A 23,818-nucleotide genomic window follows, 5' to 3' on the forward strand; every position below is an offset into this window, starting at 1 on the left:
ACTGCTAATTCTATTTGTGAAGGGTCTTAGAAAGTAGAATTTTTACTTGTGTTTCAAGATTCAAACACACCATCACCGTGGGCACCCTCCTCTCACCCCACCATGGCGGCATCATGGCTCTGGGCCAGCGGGTTTCCCCACACACCCTCCACAGTGTGGGTCGTCCTCTGACCATGTATCAGAGTGCAGGCAGAAAAGATGGTGAGCCCCCAAAAGACCAAGCCCCAAGGATGGGAGCTGGTCCCAGGTCTGGGGTAGAGAACAATCATGGCCCGACCCAACCCTGGGTCTTTGTGGACACTCAGGAGGACTCAGCCGGGTGGTCGGCCACCCAGGTTAACTGGCTTCCTTCCTTGCCCATGCCAGGAAGGGACTCCCCTGAATTGTCGTAAGTGGATCACTACCAGAAAGTAAGCCAGGAAAGGGGAGACAGCCTGCTGTGTCACAGCCACCAGGACTGAAACTCAGTGGGACAACTCTGGGTAGGTCTAGGAGATGCAAACTTGGTAGAGGTGTTGGTGTGAATAAGGAAAGACTATTTGGTGTTAGCCTGAAGGACAACACAGGATGGGTAGTTTAGACCAGCTCTGGGGAATTTCAATTGATGTGGCAGCTGAAGGCCACCAGGCCAAAAGGGTGACTATTCCCTCTGGGATTAGACAGCTGCTGTCCTGATGCTGCTTTTACTTTCTGCTGATGTTTTTACCTGTTTCTTCCCTTAGTGTTCACTGAAAAGGTCTCCACCCTCCAGAGCCGTGTCAAGGGGGTGGGAATAAAAACGGGTGAAGTCAAGAAAATGGAGAAACTACAGAGGATGGAGAATTGTCTGAAATTACCCTCCCAGGGCTGTTCATCACAATGTGAGAGCCGAGTGCGCTGCAGAAAACAGCTTTGGGCTTATGCCTGTAGAGGTACAACTTTTCCTTCTAGATAACCGAATGCATGGCGTGCTGGCTCCAACCCCAAGCTGCTGTTTGGTCCTCACGCAGCAGAAGCAGGCTCCACATGATGTGAGGCCCGACCGGTAGCTCTGGTGAGCCGTCTCAGCCATGGCCTCAGTCACTGGCTTTCTCACTCGGTCTCCCCACGCCAAGGGCCCAACCCTGACACACTGGGCACTTTCTTCCAACTCTCTGGCCCACTGGGCAGCACCTTGTGAATGACACTCCCGGGAGATGTGGGGCTCCAGCTCTCTGGTGAACTGGTGAGGGACTAAAACACAAAGGAAGCACAGGGAAGAGGATGTATACTCCTGGCCACTGAGGGCACCAACTGACCCATGAGGGCTCTGCCTGAAGGCGTCCTTGGCTGCGGTGCGACACCATGGCTAGGGTAAGGAGACCTGTGCAGCCGGTAATGGAGGAGCACTGCAAGTCCAGGAGAGTCAGAAACTCTAGGGATGGCCTCCAAATGAGGCATGCTACGGGTAAGAGTTCAAAGGGAGGCTAGTCTAAAATGAAGCACTAGATTGTATACCCAGAGAGGCACAAATGATTAGGGTGTGTTCTTTCCCACCAAATCGAAGGTGAAACTACTTTACTGTTTTTATAATGTCAAAGTTATTTCGCTACCATACCTTATCACCCTTTTTTACTGTTCTGGTGGTCAATTTGCTGATGGCTTTCTTGGCAGCATCTCCAAGACGACGCTATGACAATTACAAAGAAAAACAGACATTAATGCGAGATCTCTAGATGACGTCCTTCACTTTAAAGTCGTTAAATGTATAAAGCCTCTGTTATCCCATAACATTCCCTAGGTCATGTTACAGGAAAGGATTCTAACAAAGCAATTAAAAAAAGAGAAAAACTGGCAATTTTCCCATAGATTCAGCTTTCTGAATTGAATTACTGAATTATCCTGAACATTGAATGAACCTTGAATAGTTCAAGAGTATATATAGTGGGAAAAAAACAACAGGGTCATAACCACTGCTGCATCCCTGTGTTTAATAAACCTCTGAAATACTACAGTGTTAACCGAGATCTACTTCGTGCACCTGTCAGAGCCGCAAGCATGGCCCTCATGGCTCTGGGACAATCAGAAGGATAAATTCGAGTCTCCAATGCCCCCGCGGTGGTGCAGCATGGTGCCCAGCGAGGCAGGAGAGAGGCAGTCACGAGTTCTCCTTTTGTCTCCACCACCACAATGCTCCGTGAGCTTAGCAAGGTGCATTTACCTTCCCAGGGGTGAGTTGTCTGAAAGGGTTAAGTCACAGAATCTCAGAGACTGGATAGATCCCACATTTGGGCAGACATTGCTAGATACCAAGGACCCAGAGGGGGAAAGACGGTGCTCCCAAATCTCAAAATGCCAGGTGAATCGGGGGACAGACCAGGAGATACTGTGACTGAGTGCTGCACAGCAGAGAATGCCTGGGTGGTATGCGGCGCAGAGGGGCAGCCTAACATGGTGGGGGTTGGGGGCCGGGGCAGAGGAGGGATGTCAGGGAAGGCTTGAGGAAAGGAGCCCTGAGCAGAGATGTGGAACACTAGTGGGAAGGAATCCGATCAGGAAAAGCACAGGGGACAGGGGGGCCTCCTGGACAAAGGAAACCTAAGAAAAAGAAATAGGCATGAAGCACAGGACTATGAAGGAAATTATTCGATATCGCTAGGATGAGCATAAACCTGACTGTGCAAAACAGAACGTTCTGGGAGTCAGAGGGCCCTATCAGTAATTACACGGGACAGTGGGCGCAAACAGGCATGCTGAGACAGGTGGTCACTCTGCACACAAGCAGATCTTGAACAGTGAGAAGAGGTAGACGCTGAGCCTGAGGGGGGATGGTGGGGGCTAAGAGAAGGGGAGACCTTGGATTTTATATCCTGAGGATGAAAAAAAAATCATAGAAACATACACATTTAGGGGAATTTAAAAATACACAAAAGAAAATAATGAACTTCTATGTAACTACCCATCATCCAGCTTCAATGATCAATGTTTTACCAATATTTTCCATCCTTCCATCTGTCCCCTCCTCTTTACTGTGCTAGAGGATTTCAAAGCATATCACAAAGCATTTCACACATAAAACTGTCACTATGTCTTATAGATAGGGGCTTTCATTTGCTGCCACTGTCTCATCTAACAAAATTAACAATAATTTATCAACATTATCAAATGCTCAGACTATACTATAATTTCCCCAGCTCTCTTAAAAATGTCTATTTTTATTTTTTCTTAAATATTTAATTTTTTTATTTGAGAGACAGAGAGATTGAGAGGGGAGGTCAGAAGGAGAAGCAGACTTCCCGTGGAGCTGGGATCCCGATGCAGGACATAATCCCGAGACTCCAGGATCACGAGCTGAGCTGAAGGCAGTTGGTTAACCAACTGAGCCACCTGGGCACCCAAAAAAGTCCATTAAAAAAAAAAGATTTATCTGACAGAGAGACCACGCAAGCTCACACATATGTGGGTGTGGGAGGGGAGAGGTAGAAGGAGTGAGAGACTCTCCTCATCCCTGCCATGGCTGAGAGTGGAGCCCAACCTGATCTCATGATCCTGAGATCATGACCTGAGCCGGAATCAAGAGTTGTCCATTCACCCAATTGGCCACCCAGGCGCATCCCCAACATATCTTTTTACATAGTTGGCTTGACCTAGGGTACAAAGTACAAACATTGCATTTGGTTGCTGTTCCCTTCAATTTTCTCTTAGTCTGTGAGAGTCTCCTCTACCATATATATATCTTTTTAGCCTGTGGAAACAGAATTGACTTAAACTGCATATATTGAAAGTGTACAATTAGATATATATTTCTAAGCTTTTATTTATTTATTTGACAGGGAGAGAGAAAGAGAGCACCAGCAGGTATAGCAGCAGGCAGAGGAAGAAGCAGACTCCCACCAAGCAGAGAACGCCATGTGGGACTCGATCCCAACACCCTGGGATTATGACCTGAGCTGAAGGCAGAGGCTTCACCCACTGAGCCACCTGGGTGCCCCTACAATTAGATATTTTGACATGGCCCTCAAAACCATGACTACCATTAAGACACTGTATCTATCATTCCCCAATTTCCTTGTGCCTCTTCCTAATTCCTTCTTCCCATCATGGCTTCTGTCCACTGCCTACTTTCTGCTACTGTACTTTATATTTTTCAGAGTTTTACATAAATACGATACACTACATACTATTTTGTATATGGTTTCTTTCATTCACCATAATTATCTTAAGATTAATCCATGTTACTGCAAGTATCAACAGTTCATTGCTTTTTTACTCTATGTAGTATCCCACTGTACAGATACACAGCAATTTATCTTTTACCCTATTGATGGAACTTTTGTATTGTTTGCCAGGTTTGGGCTACAATGAATAAAGCTGAAAACCACCTTACTGACTTGCACAAGTCTTCGTGAGGACATGCATTTTCTGTTCTCTGGGGTAAATACTTTACACAGTAGGGAAGACTGGCAATAGGGTAGTGTGTTTGACTTTTTAAGAGACCACCAAAGTGTCTTCCAATGTGAGTGGGCCATTTTTATATCTCCACAAGCTGTGTATGAAAATCCCACTTCCTCCACATCCTCACCAACACTTGGGTGGTCAGTCTTTTCCATCTGATTGTAATCACTAAGAGGCATGTAGTGGTATCTCACTGTAGCTCAAGTTTGCATTTCCCTAACGACTAACGATGGTGAGCACCTTTTCATGTACTTGTTTGCCATCTGTATATTTCTCTGGTGAAGTGTCTGAATCTTTTGCCTGTTTTTCTATGCAGTTGTATGTTCTCTTATTATTGATTTGACAGTATACTACATATATTTTTTAAAGATTTATTTATTTATTTTGGTGGGGGAGGAACACAGGGAGAGGAGTGAGAGTGAATCTCAAGCAGACTCCCTACTGAGTGGGGAGCCTGACATGGGGCTCAATGTCATGACCCCAAGAGCACGACCTGAGCTGAAATCAAGTGCTGGAGGCTCAATCAGACTCAGCCACTCACAGACTGAGCCACACAGGTGCCCCTATATTACATATTCTAGATCCCATTCTTTTTGCATACATTTTCTCTCATTTTGTGGCAAAAGTTCTTAATTTTGATGGTCAGTTTATCAATTTTTCACTTGTGGACTGTACTCTGGTATCATATCTAAGTAATTTTTGCCTATCCCAAGATTACAAGCCTTTCCCCTATTTTCTAGAAGGTTTATTGTTTAGGTTTTGTACATAGGCCTCTGATCCATACTGAGTTAATTTTGTATATCGTTGTGAGGTCCTGAGCACAGGTTTGTTATTGGCATATGATACACAATGGTTCCAGCATCATAAACTCCTCTTTCTCCACTGAACTGCCCTTGTAAATTTGGCAAAAACCATTTGCCCATAAATGTGTGGGTTTGTGTATGAACACTATTTTGTAGCATGTATCTATTACTAAGCAAATATCACACTCATTAATTTCTTATAGTTATTAATTTCTTGTGCTTTGTAAAAACGAATTTGAAATCAGTGTTACACCTCCAACTTTTTTTTTCCCCTTCTTTCCAACATCCTTTTGGTTGTTCTTGATCCAGTGTGTTCCCTAAGAATTTTAGGTTAAGCTTGTCAATTTCTACAAAAAAAGTTATCTGGGATTTACATTAGGATTGATCAAATTATGATCAAATGCATAGATCAATTTGGGGAGAAGTAACATCTAACTAGCACTGAGTCTTCCCTGAACACTGTATATCTCTCCATCTGATTAGTTCTTATTTAATTTCTCTCACCAATATTTTATAGTTTTCACTGTATAGGTCTTACACATCTTTTGTCAGATCTCTAACAATTTCCTGTTTATTTTGTTTGATGCTAATGGAAATGGTACTTAAAAAAATTCAATTCTCATCCAGTGCTCATATGGAAATAAAATTGATTTTTGTATTATATCTCTCAACCTTGCTAAGCCCATTTATTAGTTCTGATAGGCTTTTTATAGACACCACCAAATTTTCTAAATAGATGTTAATGTTCTTTGTGAATGAAAACTGCTTTACTTATTCATTTCTTTTTTTTAAAGAGAGAGCAAATGAGAGTGAGCAGAGGAGGGAGAGTGGGTGAGGGGGAGAGAGAATATCAAGTAGGCTCTGTGCCCAGTGTGGAGCCCAACGTGGGACTTGATCTCACAACCCTGAGATCATGATATGAGCTAAAATCAAGAGTGGGATTCTTAACCGAATGAGCCACCCAGAGGCACCTACTTATTCCTTTCTGATATGGGCACCTTTATTTATTTATTTTAAAAATATTTTATTTATTTCTCAGAGAGAGAGAGTTAGCAAGAGCACAAGCAGTGGAAGTGGCAGGCAGAGGGAGAAGCAGACTCCCCAATGAGTAGGAAGCCAGATGCAGGACCTGATCCCAGGACCCTGAGATTGAGATCATGACCTGAGCAGAAGGCAGACGCTTAATCAACTGAGCCACCCAGGAGTCCCTCATTATGTTCTTTATTCCTTGTTGTGCTGGTTAGAACTTGCAGCACAATGTGGAAATGAAAGTCATCGAAGCACAAATCCTTCTATTGTTCCTAATCTTACAAAGAAGCATCTGATCTCTCACCATTTCATATGATGGTAGAGCTGCTAGTTTTCCACTGATGCCTCTTGTCAATTTAAAGAAGTTACCTTTTATGCCTAGTTTATAAAAAAGTTTTAAAGTCAGGAAGAAATGTTGGATTTTCGTAAGGGATTTTTCTCCATCTACTGAGAAATATGGTTTTCTTTTCTTTTTTGGGGGTCTGTTAGTATGGGAAATTATATCCATTAATTTCTTAGTGTTTAAATAGCCTTGCATTCCTGGGATCAACACAACCTGGTCATGATGAATTAGCCTTCTTATATATTGTTGGGTATTATTTGCTAAAATTTTCTTTAGAATTTTTCCATTTTTGTTCAAGAGGGATTCTGGTTTACAGTTTTCTGTTTTGTGATGTTTTCGTCTAGTTCTGGTATCAGGATGTTGCTGGCTTTTCAGGAAGAAATGGGAGGTATTCCTGCCTTTTCAATTTTCTGGAGTTTGTATATTTCTTCCTTAAATGTTTGATAGAACTCAACAGAAACCATCTGCCTGGAGTTCGTTCTTTCTAAGTTTTACACTACAAATGCAAATGCAGTTTTCCTGGTAGATACAGAGCTAGTTATCTTTTCTTCCTGAATGTGTTTTGGTCATAAGGGTTCTTCATGGAGTTTGTCCATTTTGTATTAATTGCCATAGAACTGTTCAAAATATTCACTTATTATCCCTATAATCTGTAGTGATGTCATTGCTCTCATTTTTGATATTGCTAATTTGTGCCTTCTCTCTTTTCTTCCTGAACATTGTGGCCAAAGGCTTATCAATTTTATTGATTATTTCTTAGCACCACTGTTTTTGTTTTCTAGTTCACTGACTGCTGCTATGATCTTTTATGGTTTCTTTTCTTCTGTTTAATTTGAATTTAATTTGCTCTTCTTCCCGAGTTTCTTTAAGGCATACATTGACAGTATTCGGAATGTTCACCTTTTCTAATATAGGCACTGCTTTAGCGGAATCTTGAAAATTTTGATATTCTGTGTCTTCATTTTCATTCCATTCAAATGATTCTCCTATTTCCCTTTATCCCATGACTTATTTAAAAGTTAGTTTCTAAATATTTGTTTTCTGAAGACTTTTGTTGTTAGTTTCTGATTTTTTAAAAAAGATTTGAGAGATAAAAAGAGAGAGCCCACAAAAGCATGAGTGGGGGGCAGGGGCAGAGGCAGAGGGAGAAGCAGACTCCCCATTAAGCAGGGAGCCCATCACGGGGCTTGACTCCAGGACCCCAGGATCACGACCAAACCCAAAGGCAGATGCTTAACCAGCTGAGCCACACAGGCATCCTTGATTTCTGATTTAATTCCAAGTGGTCAGAGAACATATTCTGCAGGACTCAAATACCATTAAATCCACTGAGACCTGTTCTATGGCTCAGAGTACACTTGAAAAGGCTGGATGGAGTGTTCTTTAAATGTCAGTCAGGTCAAGTTAATCAATGATGTCTGTTTAAATCTTTTTTACATGCTCACTGATTTTTTGTCCACTTCTTTCAATCGCTGAGAAAGGGGTAGAGGTCTTGGACTCTAACTGCAGGGATATATCTCTTGCAGCATCCCCTTAGTTTTCATTTCACATCATTTTGGAGCTTTCTAATTTGTCAGGAGCATAAATGTTTAGGTGCCAGGTCTTCTCACCAATCGAATAATTTCTGATCAAGAAGTGACACTCACTGGCTGAGAAGTCCCCTGAGAACAAGAACCGTTCTCCCTTCTGGCTTTATAATTTTGACTACACCAAGAATCTCATGTTAGTGGAGTCCTACAGTATTTGTCGTTCTGTGACTGGTTTATTTCACTCGGCAAATGCCTTCAAAGTTCACCAGTGTTGTAGTGTATTGCAGAGCTGTCTTCCTTTGTAAGGGGAATGATATTCTATTGTATGCACACACATTCTGCTTATCCACGTATCTGTCGGTGGGCACCTGGGTTGCTCCCATGTTTCAGCTACTGTGAACAATGCTGGGTTCTCTACTCTATTCCACAGGTCTGTCTTTATGCCCCCACCATACTGCTTTGATTACTGTAGCTTTGTAGTAAGTTACTAAATCAGGCAATGTGAGATTTGCAACTTAGTTCTTATTCAAGATTGTTTTGGCTGTGCAGCTCAGAGAGTCAAATCACCATTTCACAACAGGGGGAAGATGAAGGGAGAGCAGGGCTGGGAGAGTGCACGTTGGGATATATGATGTCCAAGGCCAAGCATTATGAGTACTGAGACCTGGCTACTGGAGACAGCAAACATGGGTCATGGTGGCCTTGACCTGAGTCACAAAGTGGAAAGACAGAAAGAAAATACTGAGTGGAGGGGCCTTTAACTGGGACAAGGTGGTGGGAACAGGGTAATGTTTAAATCTTACTGAATTTCCTGAGGAAAGGGCGCAGACCAACTTTAATGAAGGTTGGTGGAAGGATCTCCCACAGACCCTAGATGACAAGTAGTCGGGGTCAAACCACCAACTGTAGTTTTATTCTAAAAGGATATAGACTCGGCAGCTGTGCTAAAGGGAAGAGAAAAGGGGTTCTGACAGTCCCAAGAGCCAGAGAACCCAGAAACCAGCATAAAATACCTCCCCACACTTCTGAGAGAGAGACTGCTCACTGAACAGAAGCCTCGGCAGGTGACTCTGAGATACAACCAGGGACAGGGACATTTCTCAGGCTCCACTTTACAGATAAAATATAACAAGGGAGGGAAGATCAGATAATTCAGGGCGGCCCACTCCCCTGAGGATCTGAAACACCCACCACAATCCCCCCAAAAAGAAAGGGCCCTCCCTTCCTGAGGAAAACAAGACCTGGACTGAGCAGAACAGGAACAGGGCCGGGGGGGTGCGGTTGGGAGAGGAAACTCTTAAAACTTGAAGCTCATCTTTTCTGTTTGCCATTTCTCAGGCATCCCTAATCCTTGTAGTCATCTGTTTTCTTGACAATATGATTTCATATGTTTCTGCTGTTGTCTCTTAACTGTTTCAGGCAGGAGGGTAAACCAAGTTCATGATCTGATTCTATTTTGGCCCCAAACAGAAGTCTCCACAATACTTTTTTAAAAGGCCATTTTAAAATGATAAAACTGGGTTATTTGTCTAACAGAGTGTCCCATATTCTAAATTTGGCTGCTTGTTTCCTCCTGGTGTCACTGTACTTGGTCTATTTCTTACAAAACAGCAGTTAGATTTAGGCTCGCCTGCTCTTGTGAGTGTACGTCCTAGAAGGTGCTGTGTGCTTCCTCACAGCCCCCATCGCCAGGACACCTTCCCTGCCCTCATGGACATGAAGACAATCAATAGATTCAGGCTTTGTCAGCTCCATCCATCCATCCACTATCCAGTTCCCTACATCCTCCAGCTGATCTTAGCATCAACTGATGATCACTGCCTAAGGCTGGCAGTTCATGAACGGTTACAAAATGGTGGTTCTGTAATTCATCGATGAGGTGGAATTCTTTTACAAGGAACTTCCCCTCACCAACTAGTTGGTTACGATGCAATAATACAATGTGTACAGAAGACTCAAGATGGATCATTTTTAAGGGTCATTTTTAAAAATATTTTATTTATTTATTTGACAGACAGAGATCATAAGCAGGCAGACAGGCAGAGAGAGGGAGAGGAGGAAGCAGGCTCCCTGCAGAGCAGAGAGCTCGATGCGGGACTCGATCCCAGGACCCTGAGATCATGACCTGAGCCGAAGGCAGCGGCTTAACCCACTGAGCCACCCAGGCGCCCCCATTTTATTTTTTTAAAATAGGCTCTATACCCATTGTGGAGCCCAACCTGGGGCTGAACACACGACCTTGAGTTGGGATAGAGATTCATTATTTTATTAAGGATCTAAAATGGTAATTTTGCCTTTCCTTCTGCATTTAGTAGCTGGAATTATTCCACAAACAGGGGTGTTCCTTGTTACTGGGTCGTCATTACCATGGATAGAGGAGCTCTGTATTCTTTTAGAAAAAGGAAAAGAAACCAGGATTTCACACTATTTCCAATTCAAAAATTAGATCACAATGTTACCACTTAATGTCTTTAACTTTTAAATATTTTTCTTATAGGGAAAAACTTGGTTTCTCTGATCATTACCACAATTACTTATTTGCTTTACCTTGCAATACACATACAATAGTTTCAAATAACAATACCACTAACAGTAAGATAATTCAATGCAGCTGAATTTTTAATTTTTATTTTTTAATCCTTAGACTATATCCTGGTAGAAATGTATTGTCCAAAAAAGGTGCCCTAAAATAATTCCTTCCTCCGTGTGTGTATGCCACCATCTTGAAATATATTTAGGTTCATTTATTTCCATTTATTTTCAATTTTGATGATTCCTTCTTCTTCTTCTTTAAATTATCTCAACAGTCACACAGTTCCAGAGTCAAAACTGTAAAACCAGGTACAATGAAGTCTCACTTTCATCCCTAGTTTCTTCACCCTGTTTTCTTTCCGCTCAAGCAAGAACTCTTTTTTAAGAGAATTCTGCTCTATCCTTATACTGTTGCCTTCTGGAAATTTGCACCTGTAGTGTGTGCATTCACTCGTGCTATATACCTCCATTTACATGGGTGTATTTTTTTTTTTTTTAAGATTTATTTATTTATTTGACACAGAGAGATTACAAGAAGGCAGAGAGGCAGGCAGAGAGAGAGAGAGGAGGAAGCAGGCTCCCTGCTGAGCAGAGAGCCCGATGCGGGACTCGATCCTAGGACCGAGATCATGACCTGAGCCGAAGGCAGCGGCTTAACCCACTGAGCCACCCAGGCGCCCTATTTTTTTTTTTTTAAAGATTTTATTTATTTATTTGACAGACAGAGATCACAAGTAGGCTGAGAGGCAGGCAGAGAGAGAGAGGAGGAAGCAGGCTCCCCACCGAGCAGAGAGCCCGATGTGGGGCTCGATCCCAGGACTCTGGGATCATGACCTGAGCCGAAGGCAGAGGCTTTAACCCACTGAGCCACCCAGGCGCCCCTACATGGGTGTATTTTCACAGTCCCCTTCTTTCTTACAATAAACTAGTACATAAAACTGTTCTGTACAAGGGTGCCTGGGACTTCGCTGGTTGCTACTCTTTCAGCAGGTCATGAGCTCACCGCTGTGAGATGGAGCCCCATGTCGGCTCAGTGTAGAGTCGGCTTCACATTTTCTCTCCTGTTCCCTCTCCCTCCAGCTCACACACTTGCTCACTCTTTCAAATCAATAAATATTAAACAAATATTTATTATTAAAAAATAAGTAAATCTTAAAAACAAAACAAAACTCTGCAGACAGCAGACAGAGATCTTTAGACTGTCCTGTTCTACAGCTCCATTGCATTCGGAGTCTTTCATGGTGGAGAGTGCTAGTTTACTCCAGCAGACTCCTATTGATTGATGTTTGGGTGGTTCAAGTCTTTACATTATAAAGAATATCAAGATGAACAGTACTGTATATATATGTCCTTTTTCACTTTTTAAGGCTATGATGCTATAGGCAAGGTTACTAAGGGATAAGCACATATGAGCTTTTGCTAGCTGTGACAGATTCCAGTCACTCCCCCACCCCACGAACTGGATTCTTTTCACCCCATTCTGCATTCTTTTCATCGGTGTATGAGAATTCTTGTTTTCCCATCACTTGGTCATGAGGGAATGCTGTCAAACTTTAGAATTTTCCTTTTTGATCAGTAAGAAATGGGATCTCAGTATATATATATTTTTTCCGAGTATAGTTTTAAAGTCACATTTAACTTATCAGTGTGGTTGAACATCTTTTACTATTTTAAGTACCACTTGGCATTTTTCTAAGTGAGCTATCTTTTTTAATTTTTTGGCCTATTTTTCCCTATCAGGTTTTTAGTCTTCTTTATACTCAAGGATACTAGCCCTTTGTGTGTAATATAAGTAAACATCGTAAGTATTGTAAATATCTTTTTCTAGTTTGTCATTCATTTGTGTTTGGTTTTCCTTTAAAAAATTAAAATATGGAGTCAAATTATCAGTCATTTTTTATTCTACTCTATTTTGAGCCATAATTCAAAGTTTTCCAAGTTCTCTGTCATAAAGGAAAATTTAGTCCATGTTTTCTTCTAATATTTGTAGTTTAACTGTTTATAAATAGATCTCTGATTCATCTGAAATTTATCCTGTTGTGCAATGTAAGGAATAGTTCTAATTTTGTCTTTTTTTCAGTTGTCCCACAACCACTTATTAAAAAGTTCCTCTTTCTCCACTGATTTGAGATGATGTTTTTTATTATATACTGTACTTAAATTTCTACATGCAGTAGTTTATTTTTGGATTTTGCATTTTTGTTCTATGGGTCTGCTTACCCATGGGCTAACTTTTAACATTCTTTTAAACAAGAGGCTTTATTATGTATTATTAAACTTCGTGTGGCCAGCCACCCATCACTACTCCTCAATTTTTTTTTTTAAGATTTTACTTATTTATTTGACAGACAAAGATCACAAGTAGGCAGAGAAGCAGGCAGAGAGAGAAAGGGGTTGGGGTTGGGAAGCAGGCTCCCTGCTGATCAGAGAGCCCAATGTGGGTCTTGATCCCAGGACCCTGGGATCATGACCTGAGCTAAAAGCAGAGGCTTTTAACCCATTGAACCACCCAGGTGCCCTGCTCCTCAAATTTTTAAGTTTTTTTTTTTTTTTTTAAATTACTCTCTTCTTCCATATGATTTTTGTAATTACCTTATCTAACCCTCAGAAAAATGAAGGCAATTTTATTGCATTTGTATTGAGTTGTATTTTATTGTATTTGTATTTTATTGTATTTGGATTGAGTTAAATTTATGAATAAACTTCAGGAGAACTAACATCTTCATTATACTGAATGTTTATATTCAACAGGAACAAGGTATGTCAGGAGCGTTTTGTAGTTTTCCTCATGTAGGTTTTACACAGTGTTTGAGAAGTTCATAGAAAGATTGAGCCACCCACTCATTCAGTTGTAAATGTTGCCTTCCATCCCATTATATCTATTGATTTTCTTCTGTATGTTAATTTTTTAAGAAAGATTTTATTTATTTGACAGAGAGTGAGAGCACAAGCAGGGGGAGCAGCAGAGGGAGAGGGGGAAGCAGGCTCCCTACAGAGCTGGGAGCCTGATGTGGGGCTTGGTCCCATGACCCTGAGATCACGACCTGAGCCGAAGGCAGACGCTTAGCCACCTGAGCCACACATGCCCCTCAATATGTTAATTCTATATCCTGTTGCTTTATTAAGTCATCTTCCCTGCTTTGTATGGTTCCATTGACCTTTTTGGGATTTTCAGATTGATGCTCCTTTCAACTGAAAATCGAGATACTTCTCCAAGCCTTATGCATCTTGCTGCCTGCTCTTACTGAATTGCCCGGGTCAGTACCTGCAGCAGGACATTAAAGAGGGCAGCTCTGCTTCGGCCTCACTGCAGGGGGAATGTCTTCCAACTTACCTGTGGGGGACGATGTGGGTTTCCAGGCTTGTGTGTGTGCAGGTGCAGGCTGCTGAATGCCCACCACCTACTGTGCTCCCCACTGCTCCAGAACAGCTCCTGGATCAGAGCCTGTGGATCTCTCTGCAGAGGCTTCTGACCTCTCTTTCTGCTTTCTGACTCTTAGGGCCACCAGAACCACCCCCTTTCTTCCCTTGGCTGCCTTCTTTGGACCCTGCGGCTGTTGGCAGCCTGGCCTGATCATTGCTTTGGAGTTCTTGGGGCACCCTGTGGCCTGGTGTCATCAAAGATGTCTGAGGACTTTTCCTTTTGTTATCCTATCTGATCTCTGTGTTTATTGTTTTAAAGGCAGTTAGGGAAATTTAAAACATAAACAAACCAAAAAACCCCTACTGCTCCCATCTTGTTCAGCTCAGGATTCTGCGAAAGAATTGTAAGCCGGAGATCCCTGATGAAATGGGAGTTTTGGAGAATTGAGGCCTGGACTCCTGAGAAAATGCTATGTGGACACAGGGAAGCATGCGGGCAGTGAAGACCTAGTAGGGTTGAGGGCTTCGGTGACTCAGGGCCCAAATCAGGCACGTGGGGGCAGGGAAAGGGGAGAGGGCAAAAATCCAGGGAGATTTAGGGGGTAAAATGGGCAGAACCTAATGGCGAACAGCCGCGGGGGCATGACAACAGTGGGGAGCCAAGAGTGTCAGCTCCCTAGTTAGGTGCCTGGCTCTGTGGGAGTGGCACCACGTGAGGGTGTTTCAGAAAGAGAAGAGTGGATGCTGGGAGGAGAGGGGCTCAACATCAGCAAGCTGCTACCAATGCACACAGGGTATCACATTAGACAATGCTCGCAAATATCTGGATCCATTCCCCCTTATACTTCTGAACTTCCAACATCTTCTGTGGCAAAAGGGAAAAAATTCATCTTTCCTCTGTATTTGATACAAGTATCACATATCTTCATTGTAGTATCTTTCACTAGACTTGGCTTCTGTGTTACTGTTTCTTGCCGACCCTGTCCCCAATGTTCCCAATCACTCTGTCACACGTACACCTCAGCCAGCCACGGTTCTGGTCTTTTACTTGAATCAGTCTAAAAGCCTCTGCTTTTTCCCCTCTTGCTCTTAATACTATTTGTGTTCTGCTGACTCCCAAAATCTAAGATGAAGCACAAATTCGCTTTGTGAGGATCATTTTTTAATAAGTCCCTTATCTATATCTGACGACCAAGCCCTTAAGTCACTGTTCTTCAAGGTGTGGCCCATGGGGCTTAATAATAACATGAAATAATGATATTTGGAGTAACTAAGATGTATTTAATACACACCATGTGCAAGGTACTGTTCTATATCTTTCTCAGGACTGACTTGTGTAATCCTCATAGTCATTTTATAAGAAAGAACCACATTGTACACATTTTACAGAAAAGGAAATTGAGGCACAGAAAGATTAAGTAAATTGCCCAAATCCAAAGCTGGTAAGCAGGTCCTATCTAGACTTCCTGAATTAGTTAGGAGGAGTAAATGTCTTGGGAATTTGCACTTTTAAAGTGCCCCCCACCAAAAAATAAAGGGGGGGGGGTCTCCACATGATTCCTCTGCATACTGAAGTTTGAGACTCACAGAACTACATATACTCTACTGACCCTGGTTTCCAAAGCCTTTCCCCTAACACTCCATGCACTCACTCATATTCTTTGTACTTCTGACTGTGCTCCATTCACTACGTAGTAAAATTACCCAAGTCTCCACTGTGGGACCCACAGAGCATTAGAATGGAGCAAAACCACAGGGACGCATCACTCTGCGAAGAAGAAAACCCAAATCAGACAGGTTAGGAGATGTGCGCCAAGTGAATAAAAGTGCTGGGACCAGAGCCTCCCTCCTCCAATCTAAACTCTGCAGAGACTTTCTGTATTATAAAATACAAAGGGATTCTAATTGCCAGGGGCCACCTGACCTTACTTCACTCTGTTAAAGGCATGGATAGTGCCAATGTGGACATAGTTCTAGACATGGACGCGGGGTACCCAGGTTTTAAACTGGTAGAAAACAACTCTGGCTTCACTGAACAGGAATAATTTGCTCAAAGCCAGCTGGTTCACAGCATGTTGAAGACAGGTCACTGTAATGTAGCTTAGCTCAGGTTCCTCTTTTCGGTCACCCAAGCTCTCCCACAGACACGAAGCAGGGTTCTCTTCCAAACACTGGTGAAATCCAGGTGGTGGGAAGGTGATTTTCCCTGAGACCTCCTTCTCGTCTGCACCTGCCATCCACTCTCTCATCACAACGATGACTTGTCCCATTTATCTAAAAGAAGTAACTCCGATGCCTTTCCAAAGTACCACGTGCCCTGACCCAGCCCTCCACATGACCTTGTTCTGTTAATATGACTTTCCTTGGCTCTTCAGTATTTCCCTAAGAGTTCCTTCCCCCAAGTCTCACCCTCAGGAAAATATCTCCTATCACTCCAGTGCTAAAAGCCATCATTTCACAGCTCCTTCCTGCTTAGAGAATAAAGTCTCAATGCTTCGGCGTGCGACTCAAGCCCTTCACCTTCTTGCGTCAACATATGCGTGCCCAGGACAGCTCGCAGGCTCTGGTTTCCTCCCCATGATTCCTGATTCCTGTCACTCCCTTCATCCCTCCACAGTTCTGTGGAAAATGATCCCTTTGCCTGACTTTCCTCCTAGTCCCTGTTGGATGAATGGTTATCCATCCTTTAAAATTCAGCTCAAGTGTCACCACCTCTGCTGTGAAGTCCCTGACTCACCCTGGGTAATATCACTCTGCCCCTGGAAGAGTAATGCACACCACACAGTATTTTGATTACATCTGTCTGCCTTCCTCATAAAATGTAAGCTCAAGCTTTGATCCACGGAAGCATTTACTGAGTCAGTGTGATGTGCCAGGCTGCACGCTAAACCTTGAAGAGGCAGAAAAGAATGTCTCAGAAACACCTTCATTTCAACAGCATATTCTGTGTTAGAAAAAAAATCCTAAACTCCTGATGTATGTATAACTTTTAGAAGCCAGGTACTTCCCATATGCATGGTGGTATTTATGTAAACTGATCATATACTAGCAGAACATGAAAAAGAAGGTAACACTATCCGGGGTACATAAGAAAAATGATAAAGTAATATGTACATATTCAGCTCAGATACTTATTTTCTTTTCTCAGGTTTTCTGGAATCGTTAATCCCTGATAAACATAATAGGCAAAACTCAATGTGCAATCCGACAATGACAAGTCTGTCTCTTTCAACTACATAATCTTTTCCTAGGGAAAAAATCTTTTTCTTTTTTAAAAAAGATTTTATATATTTATTTATTTGTCAGAGAGCAAGCAAGCACAAGCTGGGGGCGCAGGCAGAGGGAGAAGCAGGCTCCCCACTGAGCAGGGAGCCCCATGCAGCACTGGATCCCAGGACCCTGAGCTGAAGGCAGACACTGAACCCACAGGGCCACCCAGGCGTCCCTCTAGGGGAAAAGTCTTGACAATATGGACAATACTTCCTCCCGACAGTCTGGAAGGAAGACACGGAGCCCATCATATTTCAAAGAGGCACATGTATGAGGCAAGTATTAGTCCTCCTCTGAAAGACATTCCTATTCTTCCTCACACTCACATGGCAAGTGTGCTCTCCTACCAGTGACGTTTCAGAAGGAGAATGGGCAATAAAAGCCTGCTTTATTTCAGTAACCTCGACATATTTATAAAGTCTAAGAATAACGTATACATATTTTGGCAAGGAGCTTTAATACTTTTTTTTTTTAAGATTTTTATTTATTTATTTATTTTTGCCAGAGAGAGTGAGAGCACAAGCAGGGGGAGCAGCAGAGGGAGAGGGAGTAGGCTCCTCACCGAGCAGAGAACCCGATGCCGGGCTCGACCTCAGGACGCTGGGATCATGACCTCGGCTGAAGGCAGACGCTTAACAACTGAGCCGCCCAGGCGCCCCAACAAGTGTTACATACCTTAGAAACTGCATTTTCACGGGGAGTTTTCATAAAAAGACACACCATAAACTCAGAGTTGGCTCGTGGCCCGTCTCTACATCTGCCCTCTTCTTCCTCAACAGTAACAGAAAAGGCTACTGCTGTTTTGGCAATGAAACCTGACTGCTTGAGGGTCACAGGGGCAAGAGGAATCATTAGTTGGGAAAGTTCCACAAGAGGCTCCCTTCGGACGCACACATGGTGAACACACGCCCGCCCACCTGCCCTTGGGAGGGACCACCTTTCCCCGGGCGCCCTCCCGCCCCTCCCCCGCCCACACCCCTGGTGTCCAGGCGCTCGCTTGCGCTTGCGGGAAGAGCAGCCACAGACCGTCAGCACCCGTGAGCCTCCGCGTGCGGCTGGTGTCGCGCGCAAGCGCGCAAGAAGGCTACCCTGCGGACCCTGCACCGGGACCCGAGCTCCTTGCCATGCGCGTCCTCTCTCGCAGCGCTCCTGCGCCCAGCGTTGCCTGCCGAAGGATTCAGGAGGACCGCTTATGGGGAAAACGGAACCTCTCCTGAAACTCATAGGTTTCTCCTGCCAGTACTTCTGGTTTAAAATAGCCAAAGGTTTCAGCCAGGGGAGCGGCTGCCACCTTCTTATGAAAATTTAATAAGCTAGGCTTTTTACGCCACATAAAAATTTCATCAAGCGTTCCTCCACCTTCGGAAAAAAACGGAAGGAGGGAAAAAGGTCAGACCCTCACTTTCCGCTCTGGCGGCTTCTGGAGAAGGCTCTGGAAGGAGCGCAGCGAGGAGGCAGGAGGCGGGAGCCCCCCCCGCCATATGGCGGGGCCGCTGCCGCCTTCCATACACACGCATGCGCACATTCGCACGGGCCCAAGCCGTCAAACCCCGAGCTCCTGGGGCCCCGTGCGTTCTTCCCCAGAAGTCATGGGGGATGCGCTACATTCCCCCCAAAGCATGGGTCTTCCCGGCCAGGACACCAGTTAAGAGCAACGCTCGACTATTTCACTCATGGTGTTCCATAAGGGCAACATGTTTAACACATGTCTTTATTTAAAAAAAAAAAAATGCAATATAGCCTGCTCCATGTCAGTATGGAGTTAGTAACAGAAGGAAGAGATAAAAGTTGAGAGGTCACTCAGTCTCTGGGAAACAGGAATTAGGAAAAGACTGGGTGATGAACCAAGCCTTGTGGCACTATTTATTTTTAAGAATCACGTGTTCTATTGGTGAAGTATTTAAATTTAAAAATGTAAGCTACCTCACCAAAGAAAGTGGGCTGTTAAAAACCACTCTGGGGCTATGCTACTGTCCCTCAAGAAACTCGAAAACTTGGGCTGATGTCTATTCTCCTCCAGCCTCATCAGATAGGACTTCTGTGATAAATAAACAAAGGCTGTCATTTTGTTAGTGCTGGGGTGACTCTAGTCCGCATTTCATCAAAACTGGTTTTCACATCTATTCGTTTAGCAAAAACCTCATAAAACGGGTGTCTTCTACTTGAAGGATGTAAATGTGATTTCACACGTTATGTCTAATAATCTTTTCTAGGACAGGCATATTTTAGATCAGTTAACACTTTCACCTAATATTCCTTTATCGCCTTCATCACCCATATCTGCGTCCAAGAGTGTGAGATGCTTTGGAGACTGTCATTTCTGACAATGCAGGAGCCCCTCCTGCTCCCCCCCCCCCCCCAGGTCTTCTGAAAAGTGGAAAAACAAGGCAGGCTTCTCAGGGACCTCCAGACTGGAGGAACGCAGGGTGGAATGCCTGCACCTGTCCCACTCTAGCCAAATGCCTACGGAAAAACTACATCCCTCTTTCCATGATGGTTTTAGTGGGGCCCAGGGGGAAGGTGATCATTCCACCCCGTCTCCTCGCAAAAGCAAGCTCTGTGCACTGATCTAATTGACATCCATGGAATACTCCACCCAACAGCTGAAAACACATTTTTTCCCCAACCACCCACAGAATATTCACTAGGGGGGCGCCTGGGTGGCTCAATGGATTAAAGCCTCCGCCTTCAGCTCAGGTCATGATCCCAGGGTTCTGGGATCGAGCCCCACATCGGGCTCTCTGCTCAGCAGGGAGCCTGCTTCCTCCTCTCTGCTTCTCTGCCTACTTGTGATCTCTGTCTGTCAAATAAATAAATAAAATCTTAAAAAAAAAGAAAAGAAAGAATATTCACCAGGACAGACTATATGCTAGCTAATAAAACAAATCTCAACACACCTAAAAGAACTGAAATCATACAGAGTATTTCTCTGATAATAATGGAACCAAAATAGAAATCAGCAACGCTAAGATTACTGCAGAATCTCATAACTACTGGAAAGTGAACAACACAGGGGTCAAAGAAGAAGTCTCAAAAGAAAAAATTACATAAAACTGAACAAAAGTGGAAATATAGGACTACCAAAGTACATAGGACACAGTTAAAGTCCCAAGAAGTTTATAACACTAAATGCTTATGTTAGAAAGATGAAAGTTTTCAAATAAATAAATCTAAGTTGCTATCTTTAAAAATGAAATTAAATTTTTAAAAAAGCTGGTTCTTTGAAAAATTGAGAAGTTTCTAGCAAGACTAAAAATAAAAAGAGAAGATAAAAATCCTTCGGATCAGACACAGAGGGAGTATCACCACGGACACTGTAGCCATTAAAACAACTTTATGTTCATAGATATGACATCTAAAACATGGGTCAATTCCTCAAAAAACCACAAATTACCAAAATTCAATAAAGATGATATAGACAAACTGAACACTCTTTTAATCATTAAAGAAATTATAATTTTACACCCCCCCCCAAAAAAAAACTATAGCCTGGTATCTCTCACAAACTTAGACACAAAGATCCTCAACAAAATAAAGCAGCTGAACTCAGCAATGCATAAAAAATTATATACCACAATGAAGTGGGATTTATTACACACATTAGAAAATCAATAAATGCCTAAACAGAAAACTTATTTTCCCAGAACTGTTATTTCTTTCCCCACTGATTTGTATCCCTTATAGATAATAAAACTGTATATAAACTTGGGGAAAAAAAATCAATGAATGCAACCTACCACGTCAACAGGATGAAGAAAAAAACAACAAAAAAATCATGACCACATCAACTGACACAAAAAAGTGTGACAAAACTGAACTAGTTGTGATTAAAGCACTCAGCTAACTAGAAACACAGAGGAGCTTTGTGAAGTTGGTAATAAACATCTACAAAACCTGAGAACTAAAACATACTTAGCGGTGAAAGACTGAATCCTTTCAGTCAGGGTACAGGCAAGGATGCCCCCATTCTCGCAAACACTGTTATTCAACATAGCACTGAAGACTGTAGCCACTGTAATTAAGGCAAAACAAACAAACAAAGCAAAAACAAGGGCAAGAGAGACCAGAAAGGAAGAAGTAAAACAATCCCTATTTGCAGATATCCCAAGCAACCTACAGTGAGTTTACCAAGACTGTAGAGTAGAGTAAAAAGTCAACACACACAACTGGATCACGTTCTGATCTTCTAACAACGAATATATGGAACTTGAAGAAGTTAAAAACACATCGGCAGTCCATTTACCATTATATTATTGTTTATTGTTACTCCAAACAAAATGATATACTTAGGTATAAACTTAAAACATGTACAGGATCTATGCTAAAAACCACAAAATGCTGATGAAAGGAATAAAAAGGACCTGAATAAGTGGAAAAACATTACATGTTCATGGACCGGAAGATTCAGCATAGTAAATATATCAGTTCTCCCCCAATTGATTGTTTAATATGTTCATATAGAAATTCCAGGAAGGTTCTGTGTTTTTGTTCCCTTTTCTTTTTTTTTGTAGAGACACAGACAAGCTTATTCTAAAATTTATACGGAAAGACTCTAGGACCTAGAATAGCCTTGAAAAATAAGAATAAAGTGGGAGGAATCACTCTACCCAATATTGAGGCTAGAGTGATCAAGACAGTGTGGGATGGGCAGAGGGATAAACACATAGTTCAGTGGAATAGAACCAGAAACCCAGACACAGATCCATATAAATCTGCCCAACTGAGTTTTGACAAAGTTGTAATATCAGATAAAAAATGAGGAAAAACAAACAAATAAACAAAAACCCAAAACAAAACAAAATCTTAACCCATATCTCTTTATACAAAATTAATTCAAAATGGATCAAGGACTTCAATGTAAAAGGTAGACCTATAAAACTTCAAGGAAAAAAAGAGAAGCTCTCCGGAATCTAGGACTAGGCAAAATAGTTTTTAGACTTGCAGCATCAGCAAAACTGATAAATTAAACCTCATCAAAATTAAAGATGTTTCCTCTTCAAGAGACCTGTTAAGAGATGCCTGGCTGGCTCAGTGGGTTGAAGCCTCTGCCTTTGGCTCAGGTCATGATCCCAGGGTTCTGGGATCTCTCTTCTCAGCAGGGAGCCTGCTTCCCTTCCTCTCTCTGCCTGCCTCTTTGCCTACTTGTAATTTGTCAAATAAATAAAAAATAAATAAAATAAATAAAAATAAAAATAAATGAAAATCTTAAAAAAAAAAAAAGACCTGTTAAGAGGTTGTAAGGACATATCTGCAGACCACAATTCTGACAAAGGCTTGTATATGGAATGCAGCAACTCTCAAAAATCAATGGTAAAAAAAAAAAAAACCCCAACAACCCAGGTAGGAAATGGGCAAAAGCCATAAACAGACATTTCACCGAAGAGGACACACAGGTGGCAAATAACACATGAAAAGATGTTCCACATCAGCTGCCACGAGAGGAATGCAAATGAAAACCACAGGGGAGAGGGGACTACACACCTAAAATACAAAACAGTGACAACAACACACATGCCATCCAGGAGTCAGGGAAACCAGGTCAGGGATCCATACCTAGTGCGAACGTGTGACACTGTGGTCACCTGGAGAAAGGGTATGGCAGTTTCTTACAGAATTATGGATGTGCTTACCAGAATAACCCAGATACTTCACTCTTGAACATTTATCCAAGGCAAATGCAAACTAATGTTAACACAAAATCTGTCACAAATGTTCACAGCCACTCTAAAATAGCCCAAACCTTGAAACAATCTGATTCACTACACTGTGGTATGCCAAAGTGACAGAATTCTACTCACCAACAAAAACGAGTAAGCTACCGACACACACAACTACTTGGAAGGCTCTCAAGGAGTCATGGTAGGTGAAGACACCCAAACTCTAAAGGGGAAGGATTGGAGGATTCCATTTAGACAGCATTCTTGAAATGACGGAATCACAGAGCGGTGGACAGGTCAGTGATGTCAGGGGCTGGGCGGGGGGAAGATAGGGGGCCTGGGAAGGAAGAACAACAGCATAAGGGATCCTGGTGGGGGACCGTTCTATGCCTTGACCGTGGTGGTAGTGGTGTAGAGAGACACATACACACGAGTACAGGCTGGACTGGAGAAATTGGAGTCAGCTCAGTGGATGGTATCCATGTAAGGATCCTGGTTGAACTAGTTACTATAGTTATGCAAGATTTTACCCCAGGTGTGGGGGAATGCACGAGGGTACCTGGGAACTCCCTGTATCATTTCTTACAAATGCAGGTGAATCTATAGTTACCTCAAAATAAAAAGTTTAACAAATGTAAAGGACTGGTGTTCCTTAAAAAATGCACATAACCTGGATCTGATGATCCAGGAACACAGGTATCAGGCAAACTCAAAGACAAAACAAATGGGTTGGACTCCTCAAAAATGTCAATGCCGGGGCACCTGGGTGGCTCAGTGGGTTAAGCCTCTGCCTTCGGCTGCGGTCATGATCCCAGGGTCCTGGGATCAAGCTCCGTATCGGGCTCTCTGCTCGCTGGGGAGCCTGCTTCCTCCTCTCTG

The 23,818-nt window shown here is 42.8% G+C and overlaps 1 protein-coding gene across 3 annotated transcripts in view; it reads right to left on the minus strand.

Moving 5' to 3' along the window:
- RNF130 (ring finger protein 130) overlaps positions 1-23,818 on the minus strand; it is a 133,698-nt gene that overhangs the window by 50,606 nt on the left and 59,274 nt on the right. For all 3 annotated transcript variants that reach the window (XM_045069343.1, XM_045069344.1, XM_045069342.1), the window contains exon 4: positions 1,577-1,648. In XM_045069343.1, the coding sequence (XP_044925278.1) occupies positions 1,577-1,648 (72 nt within the window). The remainder of the gene's footprint in view (positions 1-1,576; positions 1,649-23,818) is intronic.

The sequence above is a fragment of the Mustela putorius genome, unplaced genomic scaffold, assembly GCF_011764305.1.
Source record: "Mustela putorius furo isolate JIRA1106 unplaced genomic scaffold, ASM1176430v1.1 tig00003923_pilon_pilon_pilon, whole genome shotgun sequence".
Classification (NCBI taxonomy): Eukaryota; Metazoa; Chordata; class Mammalia; order Carnivora; family Mustelidae; genus Mustela; species Mustela putorius.